The following is an 18,650-nucleotide window of genomic DNA, read 5'->3' on the forward strand; positions in this document are numbered from 1 at the left end:
AGTAATGAATGTCATGAAGAACTAAGCTACATGACTGCAAAAATTGTTTGAGAACTAGAAATGCACCCAGTAGTATTAAACTATTTATTGATCTGCATTAATAAATCATTAATAAATATGAAATTAAAAATCAGCGCTGTCCCACAGAGCTTTGTCCGTTTGGTAATTTAGCTAATATACTCCTCCATAGTCAGACCTGCTATACAGTATTGGGTACAGAGATTCCAATTACCAGGATCTGTCCAAATGTACTGCATTTTGTCCTGATAAATCTAACCAGGCCAATGCTATATGCAAAGCTATACAAATTACATATTTGTCTTAGGAGTCCTATAAAAATTAGCTGGTCAATTCTTTTATTAGCTGTGCCCTTATAAGATATTACCATAGTATTATCACTTCTCATGTTATTTTGTTTCTTTTTCACAGAAATATGTTCCCTCCAAATCTGGTGGAAGCTTGCTTTAAACAGGTAAAATGTTTTGTTATTTCCAAATAAAGCATAACAAAGTAAGAAATTGTATTGTAGTAGCACTTGTTCTATCATTATCACATACTTTAATTAGAGCAGAAAGACAATTTATGTGTGCTGTCAAAGAAAAACCCCAAATTAACCAATCAAATCTGTGCTTCATTTTCAATCATACTGAGACAACACTTGCTATGATAAGTGAAGAAAAGAGCACCTGGCTTGGCAAATCAAAAAGTCAGTTTTTTCAAAATATCAGATTCTTAAGTCTACAGTAGAGTTCACTGAAGTCAATACAGAATTCACTTTCCAAAAACAGTGTTATGTTAAACTGGGAGATACTGAGATGTGCACCATCTGTAGAAAGGCTGGAAGATGTTCAAGAATAACACGTGAGAAACGTGCACTGGTTTGAAACAGAAGAACAAATTTTGTGGATATCAGTAACAAAAGTACAGGAAGGGACTTCCTGTCATCTATGATAGGAGTGCATAGGAGTGCTTTTTTTATGTGGCTTGCCCTAATCCTCCATCATTATCCCAGCCTCAATCTTAGCTCTACAGTAGAGAAATAATAGTAACTAGTTACATTGTTGGTTTTTTTTAAACGGAGGACATTGTAGATTCAGTGAAACCTTTAACATGTGTTTCCATAATCTGATTGCTTCATATTGTCCTCCCAGACAACCTTGAACTGATACTGTTCACCAGATACTGCTGTAGCAATAAAAAATCTGAAATGGGGGTCAAGAAGGAAGAGGATGAAGTAGACACTTTCCAAAGTCCAGCTGAGTTACATCTTGCAGAAGAATTGAAAAGAAATTGTAACATTATCTTTAGTTATATAAACAGAAATTAATAAAAAGCAGTGACTTCCTGCATTAAAGATTTCTAGATTAAAGATTAAAGACAAACCAGACCCAGGTCCAAAACTAATAAATGCTATTCCTCTGTCTTCAGCCAGGATGTTGATGGCCTCAGTACAGTGATGCAGAAGAGCAGTATGGAAATTTGAAAGTTTATATCTAAACTAGAAATAAAATGCAAAGAATTTAATGCAATAAAGTACAGGAATGATACGATCTTTATCTCAAAATAATGAATAATTAGGGCATAGCATTACAGATCTAGTGGCAAACATTTTTCATAAATCTCTCAAGCTGGAAAGTTTTTGTCTAGGGTTCTTGAAAGCAATCAAAGTGTCTTTCAGCTTGCAGTTTCAAAAATATTTGGGAATTGATTTAAGCAGATAACAAGTCATTAGCTTGATCCTGGTTATACTAAAGAATATTAAAAAAACCTCAAAACCAAAACCCAACAAACAAAAAAACCTCACAGGTTTCCGAAATCCTTTTTTCCCCCCTTTGTTTTGTCTTGGTTTTTTTTTTTTTTTTGTTGATTGGCTTTTTGCTTGTTTTTTCAGTTTGTTTTTTTGTTCTGTTTTGTTTTTTTGTGGTGGTGGTTTCTTGTTTTGCCTTTTATGGTTTGATTTTTAGTGCCAAAGAAGAGTAATGCATTAGATGTCTTTGGACTTCTGATTTTAAGGAGAAGTTTTTAATATGAGGAGAGTGAAATAGTTGAGCGAGGACTGAGTACTGTAAGAACTGTAAAATTTGTGGAGATAGCAGTGAAAGTTGCTGGAAGACTGGGCATCCTTCAACTGATACTTCTGTGTATGACATTGCCATGAGATGCACGCAAATTAAGAGATGACAAGAAAGTCCAAGCACTTTGTATTGAGATATCTGACAAATGAGAAGGGTCCCTGGCACACTGTAAGAGTGTAAAGTAACAGCAACAAAGTGAATCTGCTATTGCAGATATTGGCATGTTTGGTTATCTCTTTGTAGCTCTTCGCATATGAAACACTAAGAAGTTAACAGTAATTTCTCCTTTGACATAGCAAGTCATTAAAAAGACAAAAATAAGAAAAAATATTGACCTCTCTCTAATTCAGCTCTAGGATATATTAGGTGGCGGAACACCCAGACAGGAACTAAAGCTGGAGGAATGTGACCACTTGAAATACTCAATATATTCAGGGTTTTCATGCATAGATTCATGCAAAATCAACACAATGGAAGGAGGAGTTGTTGGAGTTATGAAAAGCACACAATAATAAAGCAAAAAGAATACTGAACTGGAAACTATTCAGGTACAAAACCAAAGTGACAACAATGCTGAATAAGATAAACAAAAAGTATTTATACAAAAGAAAAGATAAATCAGCATTACTGAATTTAAAGTGGGAATTAGTAAGGTTTTTAACTTTACATTGCTTAAAGCTGAGGTCCTGGAAAAACCTTTAATTAGGAGTTGTAAGAACACCTCAACAATTTTACCACAACATGCGCACATGCTGTCTTACAGCATCCTTAGGCAGGTTTCTTTCCTGGTGGAGACTTGTATTGAAACACACTGCAAGGTGCAAAATAAAATGGAACTCTGTGGAGGACATAACCAAAGTGGGGAGGGCTTCTGGATGGAGCTGGGAAAACTTTTACGGAATGTTGCTGGGAGAAGAAGAGTCACAAAGGAAGACTGGGATCTTAGGACACATCTAGGACAGATATTCCTAAATTTTCTACTGTTCCTTATTCAATTGTTTGGTCCTTTGAATTCCCTTTCTTGGTTTTACTCTTCTAACAAGTCTGTGAGGTGAAGCTGCCTCCCCTTCCTATTTCTTGTCATTCTCCTCCTTCACACATTTTCTTTCCCAGAAGATGTTTCCCTGCAACATTTGAGGGGTACCAGTTCCCAGGAGCTAGCCTGTTACCTGGAGGGGATGTGCTCCCCTTTTGTCCCCTGCCACATGGCCTCTGAGGTGCCTCAAAAGAGCTACACAAAGAGCAGAGGAGAGGAATGAAAGAGAGAGCTTTATTAACATCAGGAGAGATATTTAAAGGTTTTGGGGGGATTCTAGCTACTACCAATAAGAAACCAGGGATAACAACTAATAGGAAAGGATAAAATAAAGGCCAATAAGAGAACTTAAACTTTTTCAAGGACAACTTCATGCAGTCCTGACTGGTAAGACAATGCTTTTCTCAGGGGATTTTGGGAAGAAGACAGTGACTCAAGGAAAAAGAACAAGGACTCCATATTTACACTACAGTAAAAGCTTCTGGTTTTAAGGCATTTGGTCTAGCTTCTTCATCTTCTTCACAAGCCCATTTCTTAGAAGATTTCTTCAGTTTCTGATACTGCAGATCCACTGCCACATTTCCCTTTTTCCATTCACTGGGGACTTCACCTCACTGCCATGATTTTTCAGATATGATGGAGGGTAGTTTGGCAACATGAGCCAGTTCCTCCCAGCCCCTGGGGGTGCATGTTGTCAGGCCCCATAGACTTCCATTCGGTTTCATTAGGTCATTCCAAACCTTGTCTCTGCTTACAGTAGGAGGGACTTTGCTCCTCCAAATTCCACCTGTGAAGAGATACGGTGAGCCTGAGTGCCAGACAGTTAAGACTGAGGTGAAGAACTCACTGAGAATCTCAGGTTTCTCAGGCTGATTGTTAAACAGCAGATTATTAATCCAAACTGATGCTTGTCATTCCCATACGACATACATTACAACCTTCACTATGCACTGAACATATGAGGCTTTTGTGATTTTTATCAGTAACAGGAGAGTCTGAATAGACTGACTGCAGGTAAATATTCCACACTTACATTACTTTGTTCAAAATTTCCTCTATGCCCCTACATTCACTCCCAGTTTAGGGATACCTAAAGAAATCTTAGATAAATATTTTTCAGCTCTGGCCATTATGTGTTCATTTCTCTTTCTTTGCTGAATTCAAGCATGCTGTCTGGCCTGGGGCTGAGCAGTGCTAAGCACTCTGCTTCATAAGCAGGTACTGATTCTTAACTGCTAGTCTTTCATTCTGTGCTGTGGGGGGTCTTTTAAAAGACAAAGGAAACATGAGTGAACTTGGGAAATCAAGAGAAACAGAATCAGTCTAACAATTTAGGGAGGGTCATTCTGTTGTGAATAGGTGGAATTTGATGCCATCTGAAGCTTAAAGAATTTCTTCTGAGCTATTTTTAATTACATACTCTCTCCTGAACTAGTTCTTATCAAGGGGATTAGAAGTGTTAATCACACATTCAGAACACTAACTTATATATGCTGTCTATTCCTCATCATAATTTGGCTAGTTAAGATACATTGTGACTTGTGTCATCAGCTCTTCTGCAGAAAATTTAGAATGCTTTCAACACATACCCATATGGAAAGCAAAGAAAAAACTCAATTAGGAAAATGAAATATTACTGCCTTCTTTTAATTTCTTTTAATATTGTAGGGTTGCATTTAAGCAAACTTGTTGCTTTTAAAATCATAATTCACTAAATGTAGCATCATCGTACAGATTTAGCACAGACAATGGTAATCTCAGAGTAAATTATGACAGTGAATTACAAGTTTTCAGGGCAGTTACTTATGCAATTGCCTTCTCTGCAAGTTATCCACCTGAATGTGCTACTGCCATGCTGCAGTGTTGCTCCTTCAAAAGTCCTTCAATATACTGTGGGTATCTTTTATCACTAGTGAAAACAAAAAAATAATTGAAATGTAAACAACCAATTCATTATATTATGGAATTTTAAAAAATTGTCAATTTCATAATGAGTTTACTTAATCAAAATTAATTTTAAAGTTAGTTATTACCACCACCATGTCTTGCAAAAAGAGTCCACAAACGTGGTATTTTTCTATTTTACTTGCAGATAAGGATGTTCATAGAAAGGTATTAGAATTAACATATTTAAATATTTATCTTACTCTTCAGTTGTTCTCTATACATGAACTTAAGGAAAAATTATGAGTATTTTGCATCTAAAATCTTACCAGCCAAAAATATGTCTGCCTGGAGGTACAATGCCCCACATGTTCTCAGAAAGGACAGGACTTCAGTGGTGTCATCTTGCCCATCACACATCATGGGTGTGTGGACCTCTAGTCTCTCTTCTGAGATTCTTCTGAGCAGTTTTATTTTGTCTGATTTCTCTTCCATTTCTGAATGTTGAAAAGGAGCAAGGATCAGCAGAATCACAGTGTGATATTAAGCTGTCAGTTTGAGCTACATGATCAGCTGATAACTTTGATTCCCACTGAGAGAGATCTATGAAAGCAGGAACACCATAAAAGTTTACAAAATCATCTTTTGCCACCCCTTACTCTGCAGAGCAGTAATAGTCGACTCTGTTACTGTCTCATCTATTTCCAAACATTTCGAACATCTTGAGGGTGGTCTTTCCTACCCAGTCACTTCTATAAGAACTTGGCCTTTTCAGCATTTCACACACAGAAAATACATTGTGGTGGCCAAGCAATCTTGTGTTTTGCCTTTATTGTCATTTGAAAAAGCAGTAGTAAGAGTAAAGTTCAACCTATGCTTTTTCCCGGAGTAGATACTTCCTTTGCATTTTCTGTATTTGGTTTTCCTTCATTTCTTTCACTTCACCAGGAAACTTCTCGTGACTTTTGATAAACAGCTTTGGGCAGAAGAAGACAGACACATCCACAGAGTTATCCTTGAGTCGTTCAGCTATAATGAAAGAAAGACCAGCTCAAGTAGATATTCAGAACAAAGAAAGTTGCTTTGGTTCCTGTTGCTTAGACTACCTTTTTGAATCTCACTCTAAGTAAATAATTTCTCCACTGTTCTGGAAGGGTTTCTAGAAAGAGTATTTTCCTTACTAATATTTCTGAATACTTAAGTCTAATGAGTAAGGGGAGTCAACAGGTAAGATCTGCATCTCTGTGTACCAATCCAGTAGCTGAAATGGCAAAGAACTTTCCTAAGTGAAGTCCTAAAATCTTTATTATACCCCTAAAGAGACTTCACTAATAAAGAATTAAAAGCATGCAGTTGCTGTGACAGAATTCCAGAATGAGCACAAAATGAAGGAGTATGCTTATTGCAGCCTAAAATTACTCCTAACCTGTGTTTTGAAGGGATGAAACTTCACATGCTTGTGCTTTCTTCCCTGTAGAGCCAGATATTTTCTCAGTCCCCTGTCATAATTGTTGAGCACCATGGCCAATTCCTACTTAATGTGGCTTGAGGAGCACAATCCTCAGGCAAATTGAGGCTGTGCTTCCCCTGGAGGAGGAGTAGTTCATTACTTGGCTCGTGGCTGTTTCAACAGGCAGACCCCGAACAGGGAACAACACACAACAGTGCTGAACAGCTGCCCCACATGTGCTTCTGACCCAGTCCAACAGACAGGAATGAGATCAGGAATGAGGGTAACGGAGTCAGGAACACGACACTTGTGATGTGACAGGAAGAGTGGGAAATGAATAGGAAATTTCACAGGAAACTAGGCTGTAATTCCAGCCTTTATTGTCCCAGACAACTTGTTTTTCTGTTTATCTATATTCTATATGCCTGCAAATATACCATAGTTACATCCTTCAGACATTTACATTAATGAATTCCCACCTAAGTTTTTTTTCCTACTGAGAAACAGTAATGAAGATACATAAGTAACACAATTGTTATACCTGTAGACAAAAATAAAAAAAAAGATTGTGCTAGGCAGTATTTTAACATTCCTGACAAGACTGAATAAAAAATGATCTCATGAGCACTTCTATTATATTTCAATTTACACTCGTAATACCTTTCTGTCATTTCAAGAGGCAATCCATCCCTCCTTCCCTGGCTGTGTAGTTCTAGTTTCAGTGGTTTTTCCCTCTCTGACATTCATCAGTCACTGAGAGCTGATTCACCTACGTAGCCTTTACCCAAAAAAATAGCCACTTTTTTGCTTAGTAACATTTCTGCCAATTCAAAAAGGTAGGATTGGCTCCGTAAGAGGCCAAACAAGAGTTTGCCAGAGGGTGAATGAGGGTGGGTGGGGCAGTGGAACTGGGATTTTCTGTGTAGTCAGCTTTTCAAACAGCTCCCTTGATTTCTTAACTACAGCCCAAATCTTACAAGGTTTTAAGGAAAATTCATTCAAAACCCAAGAACATCTGACCTTCATGGAAATCTCTTCTGCTACATACTACTGAGAAACTTTTCATAAATCTTTTGTAAGCAAGTTTTCTTTGGCATTCTAGAAGACTAGAGCCTCCAGGGGGATACATCCAATGTGTGGAAGCAATACATAAAACTATTCCAGTGTGGAAAAAGCCATTAAACCAGATCAGTGTTGAAAGATCACGATCCAGGTTTCCCATCTTAGTCCTAAGTACTTCTTTTCATTCCAATACCTCTGGAGTGTGCAGCAGTCTCCAGATATCACTAATGCTACACCAGCTCTTAGTATTTATCTATGGTAAGTAATTGCAGAGGATTAAAATGCAAAGTTGCTAAATAACTTTGACATCAGAATTCTGCTACTTTAATGGAATAATTAATGTCTTGAGACATATGAGAAACATTTTACTAGTGATATTGAGCATTCTTTGTGTTCAACAGAATTTAATCCGGACTTTAATTCCTCAGTGGGAATCTGCAGGGCTTTTCGAGCCTAGATAGAAGTATTCAGGATGTGCATTTCTCTTTGGAAAAATATTAGGGAGTGAATGACTGGTTTTCAAAGCAGACATTTAGGACTGTATTGAGATTTTTGAATTGATTTGTCTGTTCCATAATGGAACCGTTTAAAGTAGAATACTTTCCTTAATTAAGAAAAGTGGTGAGTTGTACTGCAAAGTAAACTATGGATTTTGCCACAAAAAAAGGAAAAAATAGGTTTGTTTATTTAAGTTAGCTTCAGTCTACTTTTTTATAATTTGAAAAGATAAACAAAAAAACTACAGAGCACGTGAAAATACCTTAGCTATCCAAAAAAGACCTGTTTATTTAACAGTTGGGATTTTGTTCTTCAGAAAATAGCAATGTATAAAAATGCAAACTAAGAATCAATAACTTTGCCACAGAACTCAAGAGCAGGATCAATCTGCATCTTTGACATATTTGTGAGAAAAATGAGTTCTGGAAGCTAAAAGTGAAGATTTAACTCTTGAAGTTCACATGAATTTTTGTTGCTTTCAGGAAAAGCAGGTTTTCCTCACAGTATATTTTACCTAGAAATGTTATGCAAAGAATTAAAAAGTCCTACAGTAGTAATTGTTAATTTAATTTGTGATTTTAGCCTTTGTTCACTATGATTCACAGATTCTGTCTTTAATTCTTGTTTTAACAGTTCAAAACTAACTATGAAAAGAGAAAGTTTAAAGTACCTGCTCCGTCCAATGACACATCCGCAGTGACTGCCATAATAAACAATGTGTCAGAAGCATTGGCAAACCTCAGCCAAATGAAAGAGGAAATAGTTCCTGTTCCAGGTTCTGTAAACGGAGTGAATGCCCTTGGCTTGGTGGTTTTCTCAATTAGCTTTGGCCTGGTGATTGGAAGCATGAGGGAGCAAGGTCAGGCATTGAAAGACTTCTTTGACAGCCTTAACGAGGCTATCATGAGATTGGTAGCTCTAATCATGTGGTAAGTGACTCTTTGATAAACTCCTTTTTAAGTTACTAACAATGTTCTTCATCACAATCAGGCATTGGGTAGCAAAAGTCTGTCTGGCAGAAAGTCGGGCTGTAAGATTGTATCTGCCTTGTAGCTTTTTTCACACATCAACTCGAGAACTGCAATGCTCTACCTCAGTATCTGCCCAAAGGTACCAGCTTTTGCAGTGGGTTTTGCTTTCAACAGTGGAAAAATCAGGGTCTGTGGCAAAAGTTGCTACACTTATGCCCTCATAAAGACAGTAATCACAGCAGTATGCTCTTGAAGTTTCCTTATATCCTAATCAGACTTCATTAAAGGAAACTGGCAAACCGCTCTGATAATCTTATTTCTACACAGCAAGGCCTTGTTAGCCGGTTTCCAACACATCTGGTTCCTGTGGCTGTGCAGTGCACATGTACGGCCTTGCATCGCAGATGCACTGCTCAGCACGTGGTTTTCCTACTTTCTCTATTGTGTAAGTAATAAAACTTATATCTTTTCCCTCAAGGTATGAAATCTTTTCAACAATGAAGATTCATTATTTGCCAGGTAGAAAGTTAATTATGAAGAGAATTTTTGTCTTACTGCCTTCTTTACTACGGAAAAAACCCAACTGCAAAAGCTTATTCAAGAGCACACATACAGGTTGCAGTACTAGATACGAAACTAAAAATAAGCATATTTTCTCCAGTAACTAAAATTCTGTTCTGCCAGATCAGATTTATAGAAAGCAAAAATCTTTTCTCCTTTACAAGCATGCTAAAAATTAGGAAGCAGAGGGCAAGAATTCCTACTTTAGGTAAATTTCTACACAGATCTGATGACTTAAAGGGCAATTCTGATATGGTGGATAGATTTTATTCTGTGATACCTTAGTGTGAGAATACAAGTGAAGGTTTATAGAGATAAGGTGGTACCAAAATTACCACTACAGACGAATTATGTTAAAGTTTTATGCTCAGCACTAGCTCTTTCTTCACCTCTAGCTATGTTCCCTGATGGGAAACAGCAGTTCATAGCACCTTTGTTGCTGTCCCACAATGCAGCCAACCTTTGCCATACAGATGTCTTCACTGCATAAAATGTAGAATGGCCAGAGGCAGCTTGAAATCTTCAGAGGTTATCAGACTTGTGTGTGGATTCCTTCCCCAGCAACATGGGTAACAGCACTGGAGTAGTACTGGGAGCCTGGCATAGTCTACAACCAGGTTGGATGAGCCTTCGTTCACACAGACATGCTGTATGTCTTGAAATCCTTATCAGATCTTAATTCCACTGAAACCCATCAGAAACATTCACTGCTGTGGTTTAATCCAGGTTGAACTGTTAAGAGTAGAAGAGGTAAACACAAAACAGTATGGATGAGGGAGTGGATCTACATTGGTCAGTAATAGTGATTTGATTTCATAATGGCAGGTATGCTCCACTTGGAATTCTCTTCTTGATTGCTGGAAAAATTGTTGAGATGGAAGATATGGGTGTGATCGGGGGCCAGCTCGCCATGTATACTGTGACAGTTATCATCGGTCTGCTGATTCATGCTGTCATTGTCCTACCTCTTCTCTACTTTGTGATCACTCGCAAGAACCCATGGGTATTTATTGGAGGCTTAATCCAGGCTTTAGTCACAGCTTTGGGAACATCTTCCAGGTAAAAAAAGTATTTTAAAGACATATTTTTTATAGTATTACTGTTTTGAGAAACCATTTTGCCTAATGTTTGGTGAGCTCTGTATTCCAGTATTGACATGGGCACTGTGTTTCAGTTTTACTGCTCTCCAATATTGACTTGAACTCTGCTTTCTGTAAGAAACCTTCAACAGAGATCAAATAAATCTGTTTGGTGATGCAGACTGGATGGCCAGAACACCTTGTGACTCTGACTAGTTTTCGTGTTTGATATTATTAAGAAGCCTGTAAAAGCTTGCTCATAAAGGATACAGCTGGTTAAGGATATGCATGGCAAAATGGAGCAGCAAACAGGAAAGTTTAGAGGGCATTCTTACTGGCAGCTGACATTCTATGCTCAAAATCCTGATAGCCAGTGATGGATAGAACCTACAATAGAAATACCACTTTTGCTCTTTGCTGGTGAAGTCATAGATAAGTCATGTGAATTGGAAACATTTGCATGTATCATGAAAGGAAACATTACCACATGGCCTTTTATAAAACACCTTCCATTTTAATAGATTTTAAAAGTGCCTCTTAAAGACAGGTGTTTTAAGGCAGCTGTTCTGTAGTAATAAATTCAAGTCCCTTGTGTTTGGGATTATTTTGAGGGTCTGGAGGAGAAGTAATTGTGACCATTAATGTAGAATCTGATTTAGTTTTGCATCACCAGAAAAGCTTTTGAGGATTAAAAAATTCTGACCGCAGATTAATGGGAGAGAGGGATAATTACTAATTTCACATTTGACATTTTGATGTCAGTCCTTACAAATCTGTGGAATGCCTAAAAGTGGAAAGCCTACAAGAGAAATTGATTAAAAGTTATTTTTAAATTAAATAAAATTCATGCCAGTCATCATAATTTCAGAGACAATAAAATGAAACTACAATTTTGGTGGGTAACAGTTACAGTGTTAAGAGGATATGTTCAAGTTTTTGTAAGACATTTCACCTGGAGCTGATCAAGATTCTTAGCAAGAACCTTCACTGATGCAAAACAGCATATTCTACTGTAAGTGTATTTTAAAACTGTTCAAAATTCAACCGCAAGATGACTGTCATCAGAGATATTTTTATAGCACAGTCTTTCACAGCCCTTCTTTAGTTTTTGTCAGTATTGTATCAATATTGATAGAGTTTTCAAAGACTTTAAAGTCTGTTAAGCAGTTAGCAATGATGATTTCACTGAGGCAGAATAATCTGAATTGCTGTGCCATGGAAAACCCTTCACTTTGTTGTGATCAGATGTAGAAATACCAGACCTGGCTTGGCAAGCATTAACTTCTTCATGGTGGGTCATGTGGTGCCATGTTTCAGAGTTATGACCACATTCACAAGATGTTCTAGCTATTGCTGAGCAGTGTTGGCACAGCATCAGGACCTTCTCTCTGTCCCTCATTCTGCCCCCACAGTGAGTAGATTGAGGCTGTGCCATGGGCTGGGAGGGCACACAGCCAGGCAGATGAACCAAACTAAGTAAAACAGCCATCTCATGCCATACACATCATGCTCAGCAATGCAGGGGGAAAAGAGAGGGTTTCAGGAAGTGTAGCCAGCTGTTACTGAGGAACTTGCTGGTCTTTGCTCTACCCATGGGAAGTGGCGAGTGTTGACTATGCAGGACTTGTTTTTTTTCACTCCTTTTCCACTTACCCTTCACTTATTAAACATTTTCAAACTCAACCCCAGTGTTTTCTTGCCTTACTGTTCCCTTCCTGTTTGCCTGCCCAGCTCAGGGTGTGGAGACAAGTATGGTGTGGTGCTCAGCTGCCTGCTGGTGCTAAACTGTAAGTGGTAAAGCAATGCAACCGTTGGTCAAAATGCCCCTTCCATAGGGGTCAGCAAATAAATAAGAGAAAGAATGCTTTGTACTGAAAGATTTAATAGCTCAACTTGTGTAACTTCAAACAAACTACTTAGGGATGATTCAAACCCAACTCTATGACTTAGAAAGAGAGGTGGGATTTTTTAAATAGATTCCTCTGCCTAGCAGAAGACACCTTCAGACAAGGGACTACATAGAGAATGACAGTAAATAACCATCGGAAAAAGTTCCTAAAAGCATTAGGAGAACCTCCACTGTAAATTCAGATTTTGCATTTAAATTCAGTGCTTAAATCCTGCCTTTGCATTTAAAAAAAAAATCAGGTAGATCACAAACAGATGAAGGCATTTGTTGTCATCATAATGTGTGACAGTCTTTTCTTTCTCTCTTTACATAATTTACAAGACAAATTACCTTCCTTATTTTTTTTTTCAGTTCTGCAACACTACCTATTACTTTCAAGTGTCTAGAAGAAATAAATGGAGTGGACAAACGAGTCACAAGATTTGTACTCCCAGTTGGTGCTACAATTAATATGGATGGAACTGCTTTATATGAGGCTTTGGCTGCAATTTTCATTGCACAGGTTAACAACTTTGAGCTGAACTTTGGTCAGATTATCACAATCAGGTATGGAGGCCATTATTACTTACATCTGATAAAACCGTCTTCGTGATGACTCCTTGCTGGTTTATGTGGGATTAACCAAAAGCGTCTAGAGCTAAAAGCAAGAACTGCTACAGTACCTGAATATCTGTAATTATTTACGTCTTTTGCACAGTAAAGGGCCCACAGTATATATTCTCCTCTAGGTGAACCTTCAAAAATTGTAACACGACGCCTGTCATTGCACTTGTTAAAGTCAACAAAAACAGTTTCTTATGTAGTTTTAAGTTTTTCTTTCTAAAGAACTCATGCAGCTGTTGGGAGCTATATACTTACAACCAGTAATGGGTAATTCATAGTGCATATACAAAGCTATAGCACGAAAGCATCACAGTGTTAAAGCTGGGAGAGGAAGTGCTTCCCTAGTTCTGGTGGTCTCAGGATACAAGCCAGGGCAAGCTGTGTAAGGAGCAGTAATGTCTTTTATTACATCAGCTGACAGAAATGGAGAAGGTATGTTTTCAAGTGTTCTTGTTTGAAATAGAAGAGCAAATAACCCACTAATTAGCACTCAATGATAACTGATCTGAAGTGATTTCATTATTTTCTTCACAATAGAAGACAAAAGGGTGGTGAGCACATGTGCAGAAGAAAGAAATGTCAGCAAGGGGAGAGATGGACACTGTAAGACGAAGAGATAGGTATTTACCACATAGGAAAGATGAAAGTTCAGTTATAGCACTTTCCTCCATAAAACCCACTGACTTATTTCTATATTCATGAACTTAAGGCAAAACTCTACCTTCACACTGCAAGGCAATAGTTTCAGGTTCATTAGTACTAGAGCTGTTCCCTGGCAAACCACTTGACAAAACAGATTCTTCCTAAACCAGGTGCCAACAGGCATATTTCTACTAAGTCACTGTGATTCAAGATTTCTGGCAGCTTTCTATTTCCAGATGGCACAATGCCAACTGCTGGCGAACAGAGACTTCACCTGTCATGAGGTTACAGTGAGATGGACAAAGAATAAAAGTTCTTGCATTAGATCTGCCAGGACACAATCGCCTCCTCAGCTTTTCTTTTAACATGTTTGAGCTTGTGGAGTGAGTCTTTACAGTGGGTGGGAACATGTGGCTTTAATGCTTTTGTCTGGCCCTTGGCATCTAGTAGGGGATTTAGCACCTGACAAAATCATATTCCACTATTTCTAGATAAAGGTCTAGTGTAAACACTTTGGATCAAAAGTCACACTCCCCTGCAGCTATGAGGTGTTCAAATAAGGGACTGGGCTCATCTTTATTTACTGTTGAGCAAATGCCTTCTTGCTTCATATCTGGCTTTAAAGTTTGCCAGATGATAAGCTGAATTTATTATGGAAGTCAATTAATTGCTCTTGCCATCTCTCTGCACAGCATTACTGCCACAGCTGCCAGTATTGGGGCTGCAGGCATTCCTCAAGCTGGACTGGTCACCATGGTCATTGTGCTGACATCAGTAGGGTTGCCTACAGATGACATCACCCTTATCATTGCGGTGGACTGGTTCTTGTAAGTATTTTTATGGAGTCATTAAGGGTTTAAGCCATATTCAGAAGTGAAATAGGCAGGGGCATTCTGGCTGTACTGCAATCTTTTTGCTATGGAAGGCAATTGGAGACAAATGTTAAAAAGAATCACAATTTCTTGCTATTGCAGTATTTTATTAGTGCAAATGGTAAAGGGTGTTGCTTAATGGTGAGTCCTTTTGCATGCAAAAATGGTTACTTAGAAACTGGTAATATTAGGGTACTAACAGACAAGTTGCAATTAAATAGCAAAGAATTGCTTCAGTCTTCTATTTTTTGTAGGATGGCAATTAAAACCTTTGCATCAATCAGGTCCACCCAATGAACTGCAGCCCTGCTGTCTCTAATCTAGGGAGGGTTCTTGCTATGTCTGCCCTGTGGACACAGAAACAAAAAATAGTTGTGTAACTCTTTTATCCAGACACCAGAAAGTATTACCCCAAATTTTTCCATTCCTCTATCTGTAGAAGACTGACAGACACCTGTAGGTGTATATATACCCTTAGGTCCAGGAACTAAATCAAATGAAGGTTTCCTCCAACCTCTGTTTCACCTAACACCTACTATGCATCATTTCCAGGAGCTTTTACCCTTCTGTCTTGTCAAGTGATCCCTGCAAGAAGTTGCCCATGTTGTTATCAGAACACAGTGCCTTCAGATGGTTACCTAACCACATGCCCACAGCCTGATGTAGGTGGAAGCTTATCTGCTAACAGTGCCAGTCCCTTCCTCATGAAGCTGCCACCTACATTGGCTGTGCAGAGCACTCTGAGAGGGCTGAATTATTGTAGTTTAATTTGAGTCACTTCAGCATAATCTCACCCTAAATTACCATAGTTTATGGTCAGGAGACAAATGATCCTAGCAAGATAGATTCTCATTGGCTTAACATGTTCAGGACATACAAACCAAAACAACCAGAGTCTCAAAATTGCCTCCAAGAAGCCATGTGCTCCCGGTGCTGTCCTCATCACACAGCTTTTTCTTGTTGTGAAGTTGCTAAGAGTAGTAACATATTTTGTGACTCCACCTTGCAGTACATGTGGTAATGTCTGTAGAAGAAAGCATGGCATTAACAGTTCAGATAAGTGAATATACATAAAATAGGTTTGCACAGCTAGTCTGCATACTTCCCTGAACAGGCAATGAAATCAAGACTAACTCACTACTTCTGCCCTAGGGATCGTCTCCGTACCACTACAAATGTCTTGGGAGACTCCATTGGAGCAGGAATTGTTGAACATTTATCACGGCATGAGCTGAAGAATAGGGATTCTGAAATGGGTAATGCTGTGATAGAGGAGAATGAAATGACAAAACCATACCAACTGATCTCCCAAGAAAATGAGAATGAGAAACCACTAGACAGTGAAACCAAGATGTAGGCTAGAGAAAGCGTGAGTTCAACACTACAAGTGTGGCAAAACACTGATTTTCTGGCCATGTATATCTTGAATTCATCGAGTTCATCTGTTGTTTTCTTCCTTTATGTTCGCACTGGAAAGAGTTAATGAAAATGTGTTCCAAACTAGCAGTGATCATGGTATATGTTGGCTTCCCACTTAAAAAAAAATTAACAGGCAACAACAGTGGTCCTGCTAGACATATGCTAACTGGGGATAAAAAAAGAGATTGTGTATATGTTACTCAGTCCTGTGAACTTTTTTGGTTTTGTTTTTGTGAACTGGAAAGTAAAAACAGATAACAGAGCCTGAAAATTATTTTTATTTTTTTAAATACCTGTTGCAAAATCCCTAACATCTTTAAACACACAATCAATACTTCTAACTTGATAACTACATCCAGCTAAGTAAATTAACAGGACTTTTGCTTTTTTATTTGATTTTTTTTTCTCTAGTGTTGTATTATTCTTCAAATACTAGCAGGACAATAAAAAAGCAGGAGATTAATTGAGGGGATAAAAAGGGGGAAGATATATAAATAAGGAAAAAAAGTACCCCCAAATCAGCACTTTTAACAGCTGAGTTGAAATATTTCTGAGAAAGTCATTTTATATAGGCAGTTTTTCACGTTAGATTCAGTTGATCTTTATGAAAATTTAGCTTAGCTGGCTTCCACTGACTCCCAAACATTACATGTGCATGTATGTACTTCCAGTCTGGATTTGCTCCTTTAATTTCAACATCACAACCCAGCTGAACAATCTTACATGTAAGTGTTTGTAGGGGCAAGGCCCTGTTCTGGGACAGAAAATGTGTCTTATCTCTGTTTGGAAAAAAGAATAGCATGCTCTGGATATGCTAATGAGCTACTTAATGAGCAGTAACAAGGAGGCAATGCCACCCTCCTGTAGGAGGTGCAGAAGGGTGAGATGCTAAGATCCTGAACAGAATAGATTCTAAATCTGAATTCCTGAGACCAGCATGAGGTTTTCTGATTGGAAACATCCCAAATTCTTGATCATTCCATTAACAAATTACAGAGCTGTTAACTGGATTTACATTTTTGCATCTGGAGAAGAAGGCTCCCTCTCTCAATGTGAAATTTGAATTCCTAGTGCATTCATCAGTAGCATCCAAGAAAGGGAAAAAACCCTTTAGAAAGTAAAACTAATGGGTGCTTTTATACATTTTACTAGGAAAAAAACCTGCCAAATAGTAAATACTACAATAAATGTTGACATTTAATTAGAAATTATTTTAAAATTAATATTGTAGGTTTCTTTCAGGGAATAGATAAGCAAATATTGAAAAAAGGGAGAAAAAATGCACTTGTAATCCTGTGGGGTTTTTGTTCATTTCAAGATTATTCCCTTACAAAGCCCTTTTCTAAAAATATAAATTATATATGTTTTCTTTTTTGCCTTGCATCATTAGAGAAGTTAAATTGGAAACATCTATAATGCAGTTACAGTTGAGAGAAAGAAAAATATTAATGAACAGGCACAATAGCGTTCAGTGATCTGTTCTATTAAAATATCCAGTTGTCTTCTTTCTCCCTCCCATTACCAAAGCAATTCTGGTGACAGAAATGAAGGATTCCCTTGCATTGTCCCAGCAGCCATTTGGAAAACATTCAATATGTTCCTTCTGTCACTAAAATTCTGTAATATGGAGTGTGAATAACTAGTGAAAATATCAGCATGCTGGTTGAAGGCAAGTTTTTTTCCCGGGCAAAACTGTTTAATTAGGACTGAAAACTCCTGTTCATCTTCTCCAGTTACTGAACAATACGTCAAGAACTCTCTAGTGAATGAAGTGAGCAGGGTTACATACAGAGTATTGAGCAGTCAAACCAAGCAAGCTCCAAATGAATCTCTGACTGAATGAAAATATGGGTTGTTCTTTTTTTTTTTTTTTTGCTAACAGAATGCAAATTTAGGATACAGACAGGCATTTTCTGATATATAATTAGAGTTATTTTTGTATAGATACTGTATTCAGAATGTGTGTATAAACATTAACTGTAGAATTTATGGCATAACAGTTTAAATTTTTTAAGATTTTGTTTGGAAATACATTGCAAAGACAATGTAAAAGGCTGTCTTTCTATGACATCAGCTGAGAAAACTGAATTGTGTCACAAAGAATGTGATTTTTTTATACTAACTTTGTTTCTTATGGAAATCAGGTATTATAGAAAGATTCCCTTCACCATCCCTCACTGGTTTTGCATTGGTATGCACCCAGAGTGGATTGAGAAACATTACTTTGTAGATGTATTTTCAATAAAAATAGTTTTACATTACTGCTCTTACTGTGATTTAGAATTTCTTTCAAAGGCTCTGCAATAGAAGCTTCACACACACCCAGGGCTGATAGTATAGGATTTCAGGAATTTCAAGCCATTTTATCCATCAGGTCTTTGAGATAGCAGAGCTTCGTAACTTCAAATACCTGCATACAGATTGGTCACCAAAAACAAAGAAGTAAATGGTAGTAGGGAGGATCACTTAGAATTAAAAGAGCCAGTGTTTATCCTACTGAAGTTCATTCAAATTCACCACATACACATACCTGCAAAATACGAAGAAAAAGTGAGCGTAAGTTTTCAGTGATTCAGCCACTGCAAGGTG

General features: G+C 37.7%; 1 protein-coding gene across 1 annotated transcript in view; it reads left to right on the forward strand.

The window, feature by feature from the left end:
- The window catches only part of SLC1A3 (solute carrier family 1 member 3), a 70,211-nt gene extending 51,889 nt beyond the window's left edge, over window positions 1–18,322 (forward strand). The window contains exons 5-10 of the mRNA XM_071580804.1: window positions 430–472; window positions 8,639–8,934; window positions 10,363–10,596; window positions 12,877–13,071; window positions 14,463–14,597; window positions 15,795–18,322. Of these exons, the coding sequence (XP_071436905.1) occupies window positions 430–472; window positions 8,639–8,934; window positions 10,363–10,596; window positions 12,877–13,071; window positions 14,463–14,597; window positions 15,795–15,999 (1,108 nt within the window). The 3' untranslated portion in view covers window positions 16,000–18,322. The remainder of the gene's footprint in view (window positions 1–429; window positions 473–8,638; window positions 8,935–10,362; window positions 10,597–12,876; window positions 13,072–14,462; window positions 14,598–15,794) is intronic.
- The last annotated feature ends 328 nt before the right edge of the window (window positions 18,323–18,650 follow it).

This window comes from Pithys albifrons, chromosome Z (assembly GCF_047495875.1).
Source record: "Pithys albifrons albifrons isolate INPA30051 chromosome Z, PitAlb_v1, whole genome shotgun sequence".
NCBI lineage: Eukaryota > Metazoa > Chordata > Aves > Passeriformes > Thamnophilidae > Pithys > Pithys albifrons.